Below are 14,271 nucleotides of genomic sequence, written 5' to 3'. Positions count from 1 at the left end.
TTGATACAGTGCAAAGTAAAATATTAGATCACGCCATGTGAGTTATGAAGTTCTTTTTAAATTGAAAACTGTTGGTAAACACCCTTCATAGTGCTATAATGAATTTATTCTGTATTCATATTATAAGAAAATCTAAATGTGTCTAGCATGGTATTGACTATTGCTTTATGCAGTGATTATTCATGGCCCATGAAGAGTGAACTTGATGTTTTTATTGAGGTAGCATGCAAAATATTGTATTTAACTTAAGAAAAAGGTAGTATAGGTTAACTGTAATAAGCGGGTTAAATTGTTATGATTATTGTTAGTAAACTAAAACAGAAGTTATTCAACTGCTGTGTTAAAAACAGTATTTTAATTTAATGAAGAATGTTGAATGAAACTTGGCAATGCAGCCTAATGTTTAATATATTTTCAAATAAATAGAAATAGAAAATGTGATTGAATTATAATTTCTATTAATGACTGCAAAACTGAAATGAAAATAATGGCCTACTAAAAGTATTTGTGACACAGTGACATAATGAATAGACTAATATGAGCTAGGAAAATCCTAAAATCATCGTACCACAAAGGGTGGAAAAAATACTTAAAAATTCATGTGAACTTTGCAATTTATATCTTTAATTTTGTTTCCACAGGTACCTTAACAGTTGCCATTTTCTGGAATCACTTAGCTTGCTACTGTCCATTCCAGCAACCAGTGCTCATCCTGGGCTGTCACAAGCCATCAAAGACTTAATTAAGTTCCTAATCCAGATACAAAATGGTCTTTTATTCCTCAGTGCGGAGCACGAAGCTTCCAACCTTCTGATTAGAGCCTTGTCTCAGACTTGCGACCAAGACCAAGAGGAGGGTGTCCAAGCTGACTGTGTCAGTGATGATACATTGTCTGTATGGCTGTTATATTCATTACAAGCGTTGCAGTATGTTTCTGAACTCTTTGAGTACTTAAATCGAGGCTTAACAATTGAAGAAACGGACCATGCGGATGTGCTCAGTACGCTTCATAGCCTTTACCTAATTACTTTCAACCCAATAGGAAGAGGTGCTGTTGCCCATGTGCTCCATCTAGACAAGAACCTTTCTAGTCTCATTACTCTCATTGAGTGGTATTCTAAAGAGCTCTTGGGGTAATGTATATTTTTGTAAATTAAATTACCATACCAATCAGTGTGCTATAGTTATGGTGGTTAGAGTGTTTTACATATTTCCAAAGCTTTCCTTTGTTGACTTAATTGTGATGTTCCTTTTTTTTCAATTGTACACAGGACAGTATAGAAGAGTAACTATTTTTCCATTTAAAATTTGAGAGTCAATGTTCTGTTATCTCTAAATTCCAGATATAACTTAGTTTATATATCTAATTGCACAGAATGTTGACAGGGTTGGGATCGTACAAACTGGTAGTGTTTGATTACCATACAGAGAGAGAAAACAACAGTGTAGTTCCCTTTTAAATGTCTTGTGTCAGATATATGAAACTCAGAATAATGGTGACATTTATTTGAATGTTTTACTGCAAACCTCAGTATAAATCAGTGAGGCCAACCTTTGGCCAACAGAATATTTTTTTTTAACTTGATTGAAAATGTCTTGATATATGCCATAAATTGAGAAATATTGAATCAAGATAAAACTGGAAATTGTATGATGGGCCACATTTAACCTGATTCACACTTAGGTTTAAGTAAACATTGTTGGTAGTAAATGAGCATTCGAATTATGCATATTTCATTTCTTACATAGTAAATTATTCTTTTTTTATATTCTAGGGACACAAAATCCAGGAAATCTGTTGCATGCAATTATGCTTGTATGCTTATTTTGTTAACAGTGCAGTCTACTAATGACGGGCAAATGCTGGAGCAGCATTCTGCTGGCTTACTGAAACTCTGCAAGGCTGATGACACCAATCCTAAACTGCAAGGTAAAGATGTTTGAAGTTTCAATCCTTTTGCTCCATATTTAAAAAAAATCTGAATGTCCTCTGTTACCCTACACACAATAGGATACTGAACTAGGCCATGCCATCAGCTGTGCTGAAAATATTTCTTCAAATAGTTTTCAACAGACTAAAGCTATTGAAGAATTGCTGGACCAATTTTTATTTCACATTTGTATTTTTCAACATGATGTAAGGCTTCTTCTCCAAGATACGACCCTGCATGAATGGCGCTATATAAAAGCATGTTGTTTTTCTGTCCATTAATTCTATTTTCTTGTTTTTAGAACTGAGCAAATGGGTTGAACCTTTAAAGACTTTGAAATTTGAAATAAATTGTATTCCAAGCCTACTTGAATATATTAAACAGGTAAGCAAAGCTCTATTATATTTTGTAGCTTAAAAGAGCAAAACTTTCAAATGTTTTTTCATGGTTTGAGACTTAATAATAATCTTTGCATTTGATATAGTGCCTTATCATGTCTTTGAGCCGTCTCAAAGCTTTTCACAGAATATACTGTAACGTGAATTCACTGTATATTATGTGGGCAGAACGCGCAAATCATAGAATCGTACAGCGCAAAAAGAGGCCATTCGGGCCATCAAGTTTGTGCCGGCTCTTTTAATAGAGCAATTAATGTCAGTCCCACTCCCCAGCCCTTTCCCCATAACCCTGCTAACCCTTCCAACTCAAATACCCGTCCACCGCGTTTTTAAAAGTAGTTATCGAATCGGCCTCCACCACCCTTTCAGGCAATGTGTTTCAGATTTGAACAACTCGCTGCGTGAAGAAAATTCTTCTCACCTCCCCTCTGCTTCTTTTAGAGACTATTTTGAATCTGTGACCTCGAGTCACCGACACACCCACCAGTGGAGACAGTTTTTCCCTTTCTAACCTATCAAATCCCCTCATGATTTTGAAGACCTCTATTAGGTCTCCTCGTAACCTTTTGCTTTATTTCCAATTTGTTCATTTTGCATCATAAATCATTTACACTTGATGATAATTTATTAGGTGTCACTGTTCTCTGGGAATAGATTTGATTCTACCCAATGCATATTGGGTTTGTAGTCTCATTGGCTTCAAGACTTCGTTTTAAATCTGCAAATATTCCTTTGGATGAAACATTAAACCCGAATTCCGTCTGCCTGCTCAGGTGGATGTTAAAGACCCAATGGCACCATTCGAAAAGAGAAGGGAGCTTCTCCAAGTGTCCTGGCCAACAATCCCCCAAATAAAATTGGTCATTCAATTCATGGCTGTTTGTAGGAAATTGCTGTCTACAAATTGACTACTGCGATCCCCCTACAAAATAAACACTCGCTTTGGTGTAAATTATGTGAAGCACTTTAAGATGTGCTTGTGAAGTGAAGGGCACTATACCAAATGCAAGAATTATAATTATTATTGTTAGTAATACAGCAATTTGATATTTTGATAACAGTGTTTGTGAAAGAGTGCTTTAATAACCTGTCATTTTAGCTTAGTGGCCAATCTTTTTGGTCAGCTAACAAAATAAATTTTCTTGATTGATTTATTCCATAAATCAAGAAAAAATCGAAACAAAGCATTGATTTAAAAGAAAGTCACCTAGACTAGGCCGAATGTTCGATTGACCACCACTGGCCTAATGAAATTTAGATTCCTTATGAAAGAAGACACTAAATTATTTTAATTTGTTTCATTGAGCAGTTGATGACAATGTTACACTTCTGTGTTTTCAGAACCTTGATAATCTGAATATTCAGATGTCACAGGAAGGAGCTGGTCTTACCACTGCTTTACGTGTCCTTTGCCACATCGCATGTCCACCTCACCCGATTGAAGGTATGTATAGGATGGGTAAACATTTACAAGAATTAGAAATGATAATGATGGCTCATTTGTGTCAGGGACTTTTGATGTTGGTTTGTCTGCGCTATCATTATTTAAAATGTGCTTTTTTTAAAAATATATTTTATTAGTGTACCTAAGGAATGGTTATGAATTGTTGATACTAAGTATCCTATTTTTGACTAGGGCAATTCATCAATCTTCAAGATAATAAAAATGTAATCCTTTAATGCCTGAAAGTGTGGTGGAAGCTGATTCGATAACAGATTATAAGAGAGAAGTAGATAATTATTTGAGGAGGTCAAGTTTGCAAGCTATGAGGAGAGTGCGGGGAGTGGGATTGATTTAGGTAGCTCTTTTAAAGGAGCCGGCATGGACATGATGGGTCGAATGGCCTCCTCCTGTGCTGTATAATTCTATGGTTCTGTAATTCTGATTTACAAACATCAACATAAATGCAAGTGATGTACACACCTATCTTGCTGAAGCAGAAATTTTAGAAGAGTGACCTATCTGACCTCATTTTCAACAATTGCTGAATTGCAAAACTAGAAGTATATTTTGTGCTGCATGCTTGTCTACTCTAGAAAATAAAGTGTAATTTACTAATCTTTGTGCGACGGCATTAAAAAAAATTCTATGACTTAGAAATATTTCCACAGAATAATAGAATAATTGGTATTTTATTTTCCAGGCCAACAAAAGGATCTCAAATGGAACCTTGCAGTTATACAGCTATTTTCAGCAGAAGGAATGGACATATTTATTCGAATTCTGCAAAAAATGAACACTGTCTTAGTCCAGCCATGGCGATTGCATGCCAACATGGGAACTACATTGCAGAGAATTATGATCCTCTCTGTGGCAAGATGCACCCTTACCCTTCTAAAGGCTATGCTGACAGAACTTCTGAGGGGAGGGTCCTTTGAATTTAAGGATATCCGAATCCCTACAGCACTGGTTACCCTACACATGGTCCTTTGTTCCATACCGCTCTCTGGACGATTGGACTGTGAAGAGCAGAAGATTCAAAATGATATAATTGATATACTGCTTACTTTCACGCAAGGAGTTAATGAACAGGTCACTTATTCTGAGGAGACTTTGGCCAACAATACGTGGTCTTTAATGTTGAAGGAAGTCCTTTCCTTTATACTGAAGGCCCCAGAAGGATTTTTCTCTGGAATGTTGTTACTCTCAGAACTCTTGCCTCTTCCGCTGCCCATGCAAACCACACAGGTAAGAATCATTCAGCTTAGTACATACCTAATCTACTTTCTCCACTTTAGACCAATGATACACAGTTCATTCAATCTCTATATTGGCTTCAATGGTAAATGCAGAATCTCTTGATTAAAACATGTCATAAAGATGCCTCCCCAACTCACAAATGGGAAAATAAAAGTTCTATTGTATCAGAAATAGGTAGTTAAGGTCAAAATATTGAATTAAGTTAGAAAGAGGGTCTTCACAAATTGCAAATAAGAACTAGGAATCTCCATTGTTTGAGTACTGGCTTGAAATGTGTTATACGAATGTAATTTTTGTTTTCCAATGATCCTGAGTTTGAATTTCAGTATTGAGCGTATGACTTTGATTTTCTTTGGAGGGGAAGGGGATGTTGATCGACCTGCAAATGGCTTGTGTCAGATAGGGAGATTAAGCTAATTCGTTGAAGTGCAGTTCCTGTTTGCAAGTCAAATAGCAGCATTGGTGGTGGGCATGCAGGAGTTAGACTGACTTGAATATCCCAACTTGTCTATTGCTTGCTCCCCAATCGTTTTGCTCCACCATTGGCTCTGCTATGCTTCTGTTTGAAAGTTTTCTGAAACCAATTTGCTTTTCTAATTTGTCTTCTACCTATTTAAAAAACCTCCTTAAAATATGTTTGTGATTCTGCCTTGGTCAACATCTTCAATTCTCTTATTTGCCCCATGGGACCTATAGTACGTTGAGATGTCTTTGATGAAAAAAATATTAAAATGGAACTCCATTAAATCTCAGTGTTTCGGATCCATGTGCAGCAAAACAATAAATAAATAAATTTACATTGACTGTGAAGTAGACCCGGAAGTTGGGCATTTTAGCACAAAAAGCCAGCTTACTTACATGTCGGAAGCGAGTGGATTGACTGTGACCATATGCAGTGAATGGTATCCACAGTGCAAGTGCATTTATAGTCAAGCACATTCTAATGGGCTGGGATGTTAATTGGTTACAGTTGCACATCAAATTGAGAATTAGGCACCTTTGACTGTAAAGTATTTTATTCTCCTTAGATGATAATTTAAGTTATCATTAATTGGCTGTGTGGCAGAACCTACATTTTGAACTGGTGACTCTGAAAAATGGTGTACTAATTTTTCTACAGTGGCTACAGATTTCAGATGATAAGTTTTTTTTGCTTCTTTAGTGATTTTAATGTCTGAAACCATTGTAGCTAATGACTTAATCTTGTTAACATTTTTAGCCTTTGGGTTGATAATTTTGCCTGCAAATTATATAGCCATTCACTTCACAGTATACTCTATGAAGTGCTTTGAGACTTCTTGAAGATGTAATAAGGCGCTATATCAAATGCAAGGATTAGTTTTATTAGTAGTATGTTTTGCTAGCATAGCCTTAAACATGTTTATTAATATGTATTATGACCAGTAAAATATTGCTTTGACAGGCAATCTCTACAAAGGATATAGCCGTGGCACTAAACACACGAAAACTGTGGAGCATCCACCTTCAGATGCAAACAAAATTTCTCCAAGAAATAGTGCGATCACTTTTTGGATCTACCTGCCAGCCTCTGCAACAGATTCTCAGACGTGTGTGCATACAGTTGTGTGACCTGGCGTCTCCCACAACTCTTCTCATCATGAGGACAGTGCTGGAGCTCATTCTAGAAGAACTGAGCAGGTACCTTTGTTTTTCTTTCGTTGTTTAGCTAGTTATATCTAGTAAACCTTCCGGGGTATTGTTCAGTAGATTTGTTGTTGCAGTGGAACCTCTAATTATAAATGAGCCTTCTCAAAGATATTAATCAAGCTCCCAGAGAGGGCTTTGTCACCACTAACATGAGCGCCTTCATCTTTTCCCATATTTTATTGATGCTAGCCTGGCTCAATTGGTAGTACTCTCACCTCAGAGTCAGAAGTTGTGGGTTCAAGCTCCACATTGGGTCTTGGGACCCACACCATACCCACACACAAATTTTTCAGTAATAAATGCAGTTCCGGTTATGTTTTGTATTTAAGTGAACTTGTAAGACAGCTTAATTTATGAACCATTGTTGTCAAATTGTGTTTTATCCTCATTGTTCAATTAGTTGGATGTTTTATTTAATTACATTTCTGTTTCTCTCTTGCTAACTTAGTAAAGGATTGGGGATAAATTCCACCATATCTAGATTTACTTTTTAATGTAGCATTTGGCAAATTGTTGAATTCATTCTTAACTTTAAAGTCAGTTTACTGTAGTTCTTAAAAGGCTTCAAATTTGTAACCTGGGAATTGTTTAAAAACAAATTGCTGGTGAAAAAGTTTGTAAACCACTATGAACTTAACTAAAAAAAACTTAAGAATTTTGTCTTGTTTTGTAACGGCCGGTATAATTTAATATCATTGATAAAATATTATGGGTACAACTAACAAAATTGTATCTTCTGAATTACTGTAAGAATATTTTATGTGTTTTAGTCCTCCAGAAGGGAAAGAGAAACCCTTATCTGGCCAAACTGCACGTCTGTTTGCACTACTGGATTCTTTAGCTTCACATGGAGCTTGCAAAGCTGCCCTTCTGCACCTTTTAAGTGGAACCAGCAAAGGCGATGAGAGATTTGCAGAGGTATTTCAGGGCATGCTGGGGTTTCTACGGGCAGTGGTTGACAATGTACATCACCAGCATTGTGCTGAATACGTTGCTTCCATTGTGCAATCCCTCTGTGACCAGGTAATTTAAAATAAAAACTTGTCTTAACACTTTCCCTTTCACATTACTCTTTCGTTTACAAAAGCAAAGTGACTCTCTTGAAATGTTCATAAGAAAAACTTGTGCCATGAAAGTAACATGGCCCTTTAACTAATTGTCTGTAGTGCTGAGATGGCAGTATTCACAACTGCTGACAGAACCAAATACCATACACATATCCTTGGTAAATAGCCTTTTGTATTCTGCATTTCTTGGCGAATCCCTAGTACAGTATTGTAGTATGAAGGAGAGCTTAGAAAAAAGGGACTTTGTGAATAGTGAACCNTTTTTTATCTTTTAAAGGTGACCTGAACTGTGCACTTATTTAAAATGAACAGGTGTATTATTTTTTGAACAATTCACAGTGGATGTGGTAATTCACTAAAAGAGTCTCCTCATACCAGGGGCAATCACAAATCAAGTCAGGCAGGTACAAATGTTTCTGTTCTGGCAATTTGTGAGACAAATATTCCCAAAAGTAAAATCCAAACTATCTTCTTTGACAGAGACCATCATATTGGTTTTAAATTATTTAACTACAGAGAAACTTTAATTTCTGTAACCAAGCAACAACAACAACAACAAGATTCCATTTATAAAGCGCCTTTCACGTCAGGAGGACGTCCCAAGCACACCTGTTGTGGAAAAATACAACAACAACAAGATTACATTTGTATAGCACCTTTCACATCGGGAGGACGTCCCAAATACTTGGACCATTGAGGGGATTTTAAACTTAACATGAAGACAGGAATATAATTTATTATGTGATGATCTTGATTCATCGTTTTGCGTACCAATAGCCTATTCTAATATAGGGAAAGTTCAGTAGAATGCCTGATGCACAACCTATTAGGGGGTGGTCACTTTTTGTGCTAAAATGTAATTATCAGGTTATCTCCTAATCGTGATTAATGTCACGTGAAAGATACAAGGGTCAAATTTGGCATACCATGATGAAATAAAATGGCTAAGTTGCGTGAGGGGCACTACATAGATGCTTGCTTGTTGTTGCTGAAATACAAGAAGCTGGGTAAATAGTACTGGACATCTGACTCAACTCTTGGCTACCAAGATGCCAATTTATTGACAAACAAAAACACTTCAAAAGCTGGCATCACATTATCCGGCAGTTGAAGGCCAGAATCCATGAGGTGGAAGTTCATAGCTGAAGATTCAGCATCTCATAGAGTTCACCATTGACAAGATTTAGATGCTTGTCTGCTTTCAGCTCATTCAACAACAACTTGCATTTATATAGCACCCTTCACACTGGTAGAATCTCGTAGCGCTTAACAGTAATGATAACTTAACAACCTGATAAATTACACTTGGATTGTAAATTGAGCCCCACGGTGAACAAAATGGTACTGGCATTTTGTTACTGGGGTTGCAAAAGAGTTTACGTGATGTCCAATTATCTGCAAGTTCATAATTAGTCTGTAAACATAATTTGAGTTGGTAAGATTGGTAAAAAAATCAAAATAAATGTAACTTACACGTTTTTGTATCTGAAATAATGGCCAAAGATGAGCCATTGCAAAAATTAATGAGAACAATTCTCAAAATTTCCACACTTTGCCCTGTATTCACTTTGGCACATTATTTCAGATCCAAAAATGTGTAAGTTACATTTATTTTTATTTTTTTACCAATCTTACCACTAGTCAATGCAAATTATGTTCACAGACTAATTGTGAAGGTGCAGATAATTGGACATCATGGAAACTACAAATTTGCAACAGTGCTAACTTTTTAAAAAAACGTTTAATCTCATACTGTGATAAAATAACCGCTCTTCACTGTCTCTGCCATTCTTTTTTCTTTGTCTCTCTATCCTATTGTTTTGTCTCCAGTACATGCTCTACTTATACTTCCAATTGACGTTTCCCTACTTTTCTTAATCACTGGTTGCATCACTTCTGGGAATGCATGTTGTGGATGAATGTTGTGTAATGTGTTAGTACACAGATATTGAGTGTCTGCATTGAGTTCAATAAGACCATAATACAAATCTCCTGTCAGCATATTGTGAAATCAGCAGAGTATCTCATAGCCAAGGAAGGTTTAATAACTTGAGTGCTCCAGGGAAGGGCACTAATCTCACTTACTGAAAGGTATATTTTTGTTAACAAAATCCAGTATCCACATTTAACTAGTTGCCATGGTACAAAATTAGTGCTTGATTTCAGATGAGAAAATTGTGACTAGAAGATGTATAAATATCTCAGCGAGTTGAAATTCAATTATATTACATTTGTTAGCAATTTACTTATAGGTTGGTGTAATCTTAATGAGTGAAAACTAAATGATTATAGAAACAACATGTTTACTCTATCTCTATCCTCCTCTGGAGGAAGGAAAGGAGGGTTTATTTAGTACTGAGCTGGTCCAAGGCTTCGTAACTTTCAATGGAATATAGGAATCAATTATATGTGGCAATCTCAATAGTCCAATTGTTCAGCCATAGTACTTTAAGGTACTCTTGATAACTCACCAGCCAGCCTAATTTGTAAGCAGCCCTTGAAGGAGCAAACTAGTCACTTGGAGCTTCCTATTTGGTTCCTGTTAGTCTTGGAATCCAAAGCCCTTGTGGGTAGGGTGATCCTAGCTGGACAAACTGCTAGAAGCTTACTGGACAGAATTTGCAATGGTTTTAGCTGCATAAACTCAATCAGTATCCCAATGCACATTCTAGGGTTTCCAAGAAACCATTCATATGTAGAACTGTCAATAGTTTGACGCATGCTCAAACCCATTATTATAATTGAGAGGATTCAAACCAGACACCAACAATTTTTTTCACAAATATCTCATTAGTTTAGTTTTCGCTGTTTACTTTTGCTGGAAATATATATAGCTCACATGACTCTGAAGCAGATATACATGAGATTGCCTCTGATGTGATTGTATCTTAAGTATTCTTTGTGGTCATTATATCTGGAAACTGTCAGAGGATTTAAATTGGACTGATGACACAAGCATGATTTCTGTTTGAAAAGACAAGGGAGTTACTCCTGGTGTCCTGGACAATACCTTAGATTAGAAATTAGTAATTCACTTCATACTTGTTTATGGAACATTGCTGTACCTAAATTAGCTGCTACATTTGCCCGCAAACTAAGGCAAGCTGATATCTTTAGTATAGTTAAAAAGAGGTAAAGGAGCTGTTGTCGGTTTTGGTTTTCAGAACAGTTTATATGGAGTTTTGGTATGAAGCCAGACTGAGCTACAGGAGAATGCTTGATAACAGCACAAATGAAAATCACCCCTTTGTGGTTGTGAAAACTGCAGTAACCAGGTTGCCAGTCAAAAACATTGAATTAAAATGAGAAGTTACCAAAACTTTGTGCAATTTACCTTCACTTTGATGATTTATGTGTCACCCAAACTCCTTGTAACTTTTTTTCTTTGGTACAATGTTTCTGATTAGCAGTTGTCAAAAAGTAAAATCCAATAATCACAATTTTCATAACTGCAAAGTGGCCAGTTGCCAATAGTCCGGATATGAAAGTTTGTAAAATCAGACCTTTTACAAAGGCGTCCTTTTTTTATTTTAACCAACTGTCATTGATTCACACTGCTATGTGGGGAACAGTAGATGTCCTTCATGATATTCTAAAATACGATGTACACTACAGGTTGGAACAAAGAGCAGTCTGTGTTTTTCTGATATTGGTGTTTTTTTTTCCTTTTATAGGACATTTCACTGATCTTGAATAACTCAGCAGAGGGATCCAGTTCTGACCTAGAGCAACTCTCTAATTCCCTACCAAACAGAGAAGTGTTATCACCAGTTTGTGACTGTTTGTTGGAGGCGGTATCTAACAGTGAGACCAGTTACACTACAGTCCTCACCTGTCTCAGGACCATGATGTTTTTAACAGAACACGAATATGGGCTTTTTCATTTGAAGAGGTAAACGTATTTCAAACTTATGCTTTAAAGTTTTCTTCCAGACGACTGAACCAAGGAACAGTTCTGGTTAGTTTGTATCAATTTGTTCAGAATGAACAAATCACGTGGTGGTGGTTGGGAGGGGGTAAGGGGACGATGAGGAAGGCATGGGTGCAACCCTTCAGTACTACAATAAGTAGTGAGTTCTGATCATATGTATCTCAACAGGGAGCATGCTTCCTATCTTATAATGACACTGGACCAGGTTGTACAATACAATACAAAATTACATTTGTAAAGCACTTTTCACGTCTTGAGGATGTCCGAAAGTGCTGAACAGTCAGTGATTAGTATCCGAGTGGGGGCAGGGGGTTGGGATCAGGGAGGGTGGAGGGCAGAGAGGGAAGGAGGTTGGCCGAAGGCACGTCGAAGAGGAGGGTCTTGAGGTGTGCCTTGAAAGAGGCAAGGGAGGGCGGGAGGTGAAGGAAATGTGGATGGAGTTCCAGAGGGTGGGGGCAGAGAGGCTGAAGGCTCGACCGCCGATGGTGGGATGGGCTGGGCGGGGAACATGGAGCAGGCCGGAGCAGATGGAGCGGACAGGTTGATAAGGGGTTAACAGGTTGGAGAGGTAGGTGGGGGCAGACCACTGAGGGCCTTGAAGATGAGAAGGATTTTGAACTCGATTCACTGAGGGATTGGGAGCCAGTGAAGCCGGGCGAGGATGGGTTTGATGGGATCACAGAGTCTGGTGTGGGAGAGGACACGAGCTGCAGAGTTCTGGATGATGTCCAACTTGTGGGGGGAAGATTTGGGAAAGTCGACAAGTAGGGCATTGGCATAGTTGAACCTGGATGTAATGAAGGCATGTAAGAGGGTTTCGGCGGCTTGATGGGTGAGGCAGTGGCGGTGTTGAGCATTGTTGTGGAGGTCGGGGAAAGTAGAGCGAGTCATGGCATGGACGTGGGGAAAAAAGGACAGTTGAGGGTCGAACAATACGCTCAGGTTCCTGACTGGCTTGGTGAGGTGGAGTGTCCATGGATGCTGGTCCTGCCAGTGCCTGAGGTGTGAAGGCGTTGGCACGAGCCAATCAGAAGAGCTTCCTGTACTAACAAATGGCTACTTAAAACAGTCAATCTTGTACCCAGAATGAGCTTCTATTTTCAAGAAGAAAAGTCATGTCGGAAGGAAAAACACAAGCAAACAAGTTTATAGATTATCATTGAAATCCTAATAATTTACTATTTAGCTTTGGGGCAGTTTCTCAGGCAAGAAAAAACCCACAATATCTGTCAGGAGGCTGGAAAACAAAGTACCGCCTTTTGCCAACTCTAGGGATTCAAAAATAAGCATTTTTTTTAAAAGCTCAAAATTGCAAAGCAGAATTAATGCAACAGATCTGGTTTGCCAATATTGTGTTTCACACCCAGTGCAGAGTGCATGGAGGGTTGAGAAAAAATGTCTTTACAACAACAACAACAAGATTACATTTGTATAGCGCCTTTCACGTCGGGAGGACGTCACAAGGACCTGGACAGTGTACAGCATTTCAGACCCAAGCTGGGGTCAGGGGGGGAGAGGGGAGGAGACGGGGGGTGACCAATGGCATGGTTGAAGAGGAGGGTTTTGAGGCGGGACTTGAAGGAGGCTAAGGAGGGGGCGAGGCGGAGTGACTGGGGGATAGAGTTCCAGAGGTTGGGGGCAGAGTGGCTGAAGGCTCTCCCGCCAGTTTAATTAGAGATCTCAAGGTATTTCAAGAATGAAAGATACCAAACTAAGCAATTTTAACAAGTGTTTTATTGGTTCATTATCAAAATCATTTTAAAAATAAATTTTGGAAAATAATTTCTGCACTGCTTTAGATTTATATTGTCTGAAAATCCAAACCTTATAGCAAATCATTTCTGGGAATTTTTTTGAGTGTGGCTTGTATGCAAAGCAAATCTTTTATGAGTTTTACTACAGATAAAAATTAACTTGTCAACAACAATAATAAATTACATTGATATAGCGATTTCACATCAGGAGAACGTCCCAAATTGTCGGTATATTTAGTGCAGTTAAAATGAGCCCAGGACATCTGGCCTTTCCCAATGCTTGGCTCTCTTTTTCTGCTGTAGGATGTAAAAACAGAGGATTCATGTTGGAATGTTTGTGTCAGATTCAGTGAAGGTATGGAAATGTTAAGGTATTTCTTAATCTATGAAAACACAATTGAAGCTTTATATCATGGATACATTGATTTATTACATTTTTTATAAGAAAGTATTCATTTTTCACTCTGAAGTGTTGAACTAAAATTGTTATTTTATACTAGAGAGTTATTTTGTGGAAATCAACAGCTGCAGATTAAATTCCAGTCATCGAGGTGTGGTTAGTCAGATTTAATCTTTTGTTGAGAAAATCATCACCAAAATCAACACGAATGGAGCATCTTAGCTTTTGATGCCAATTGTGACACCTGCTGGGAAAAGGCAAAACTTAATAAAATCTGCTCCTACTCAGCTCAAAGAATATAACTTGTGATTTATGATATTATCTAAACTCCTTGATCAGATATCGTTGTGATAATTTTTCACTCTGTGCTTGAGTTTTAACCAACTGTAAAACAGTGTTTTATTTCTCAGTTTAAAATGAG

General features: G+C 37.6%; 1 protein-coding gene across 4 annotated transcripts in view; it reads left to right on the top strand.

Moving 5' to 3' along the window:
* The window catches only part of virma (vir like m6A methyltransferase associated), a 51,510-nt gene that overhangs the window by 13,488 nt on the left and 23,751 nt on the right, over nucleotides 1-14,271 (top strand). For all 4 annotated transcript variants that reach the window (XM_007887941.2, XM_042331792.1, XM_007887940.2 and 1 more), the window contains exons 9-16: nucleotides 642-1,133; nucleotides 1,776-1,930; nucleotides 2,233-2,315; nucleotides 3,671-3,773; nucleotides 4,474-5,018; nucleotides 6,454-6,689; nucleotides 7,469-7,721; nucleotides 11,440-11,657. In XM_007887941.2, the coding sequence (XP_007886132.1) occupies nucleotides 642-1,133; nucleotides 1,776-1,930; nucleotides 2,233-2,315; nucleotides 3,671-3,773; nucleotides 4,474-5,018; nucleotides 6,454-6,689; nucleotides 7,469-7,721; nucleotides 11,440-11,657 (2,085 nt within the window). The remainder of the gene's footprint in view (nucleotides 1-641; nucleotides 1,134-1,775; nucleotides 1,931-2,232; nucleotides 2,316-3,670; nucleotides 3,774-4,473; nucleotides 5,019-6,453; nucleotides 6,690-7,468; nucleotides 7,722-11,439; nucleotides 11,658-14,271) is intronic.

Source organism: Callorhinchus milii, unplaced genomic scaffold, assembly GCF_018977255.1.
Source record: "Callorhinchus milii isolate IMCB2004 unplaced genomic scaffold, IMCB_Cmil_1.0 Scaffold2, whole genome shotgun sequence".
Classification (NCBI taxonomy): Eukaryota; Metazoa; Chordata; class Chondrichthyes; order Chimaeriformes; family Callorhinchidae; genus Callorhinchus; species Callorhinchus milii.
This window is presented reverse-complemented; position numbering and strand designations above follow the sequence as displayed.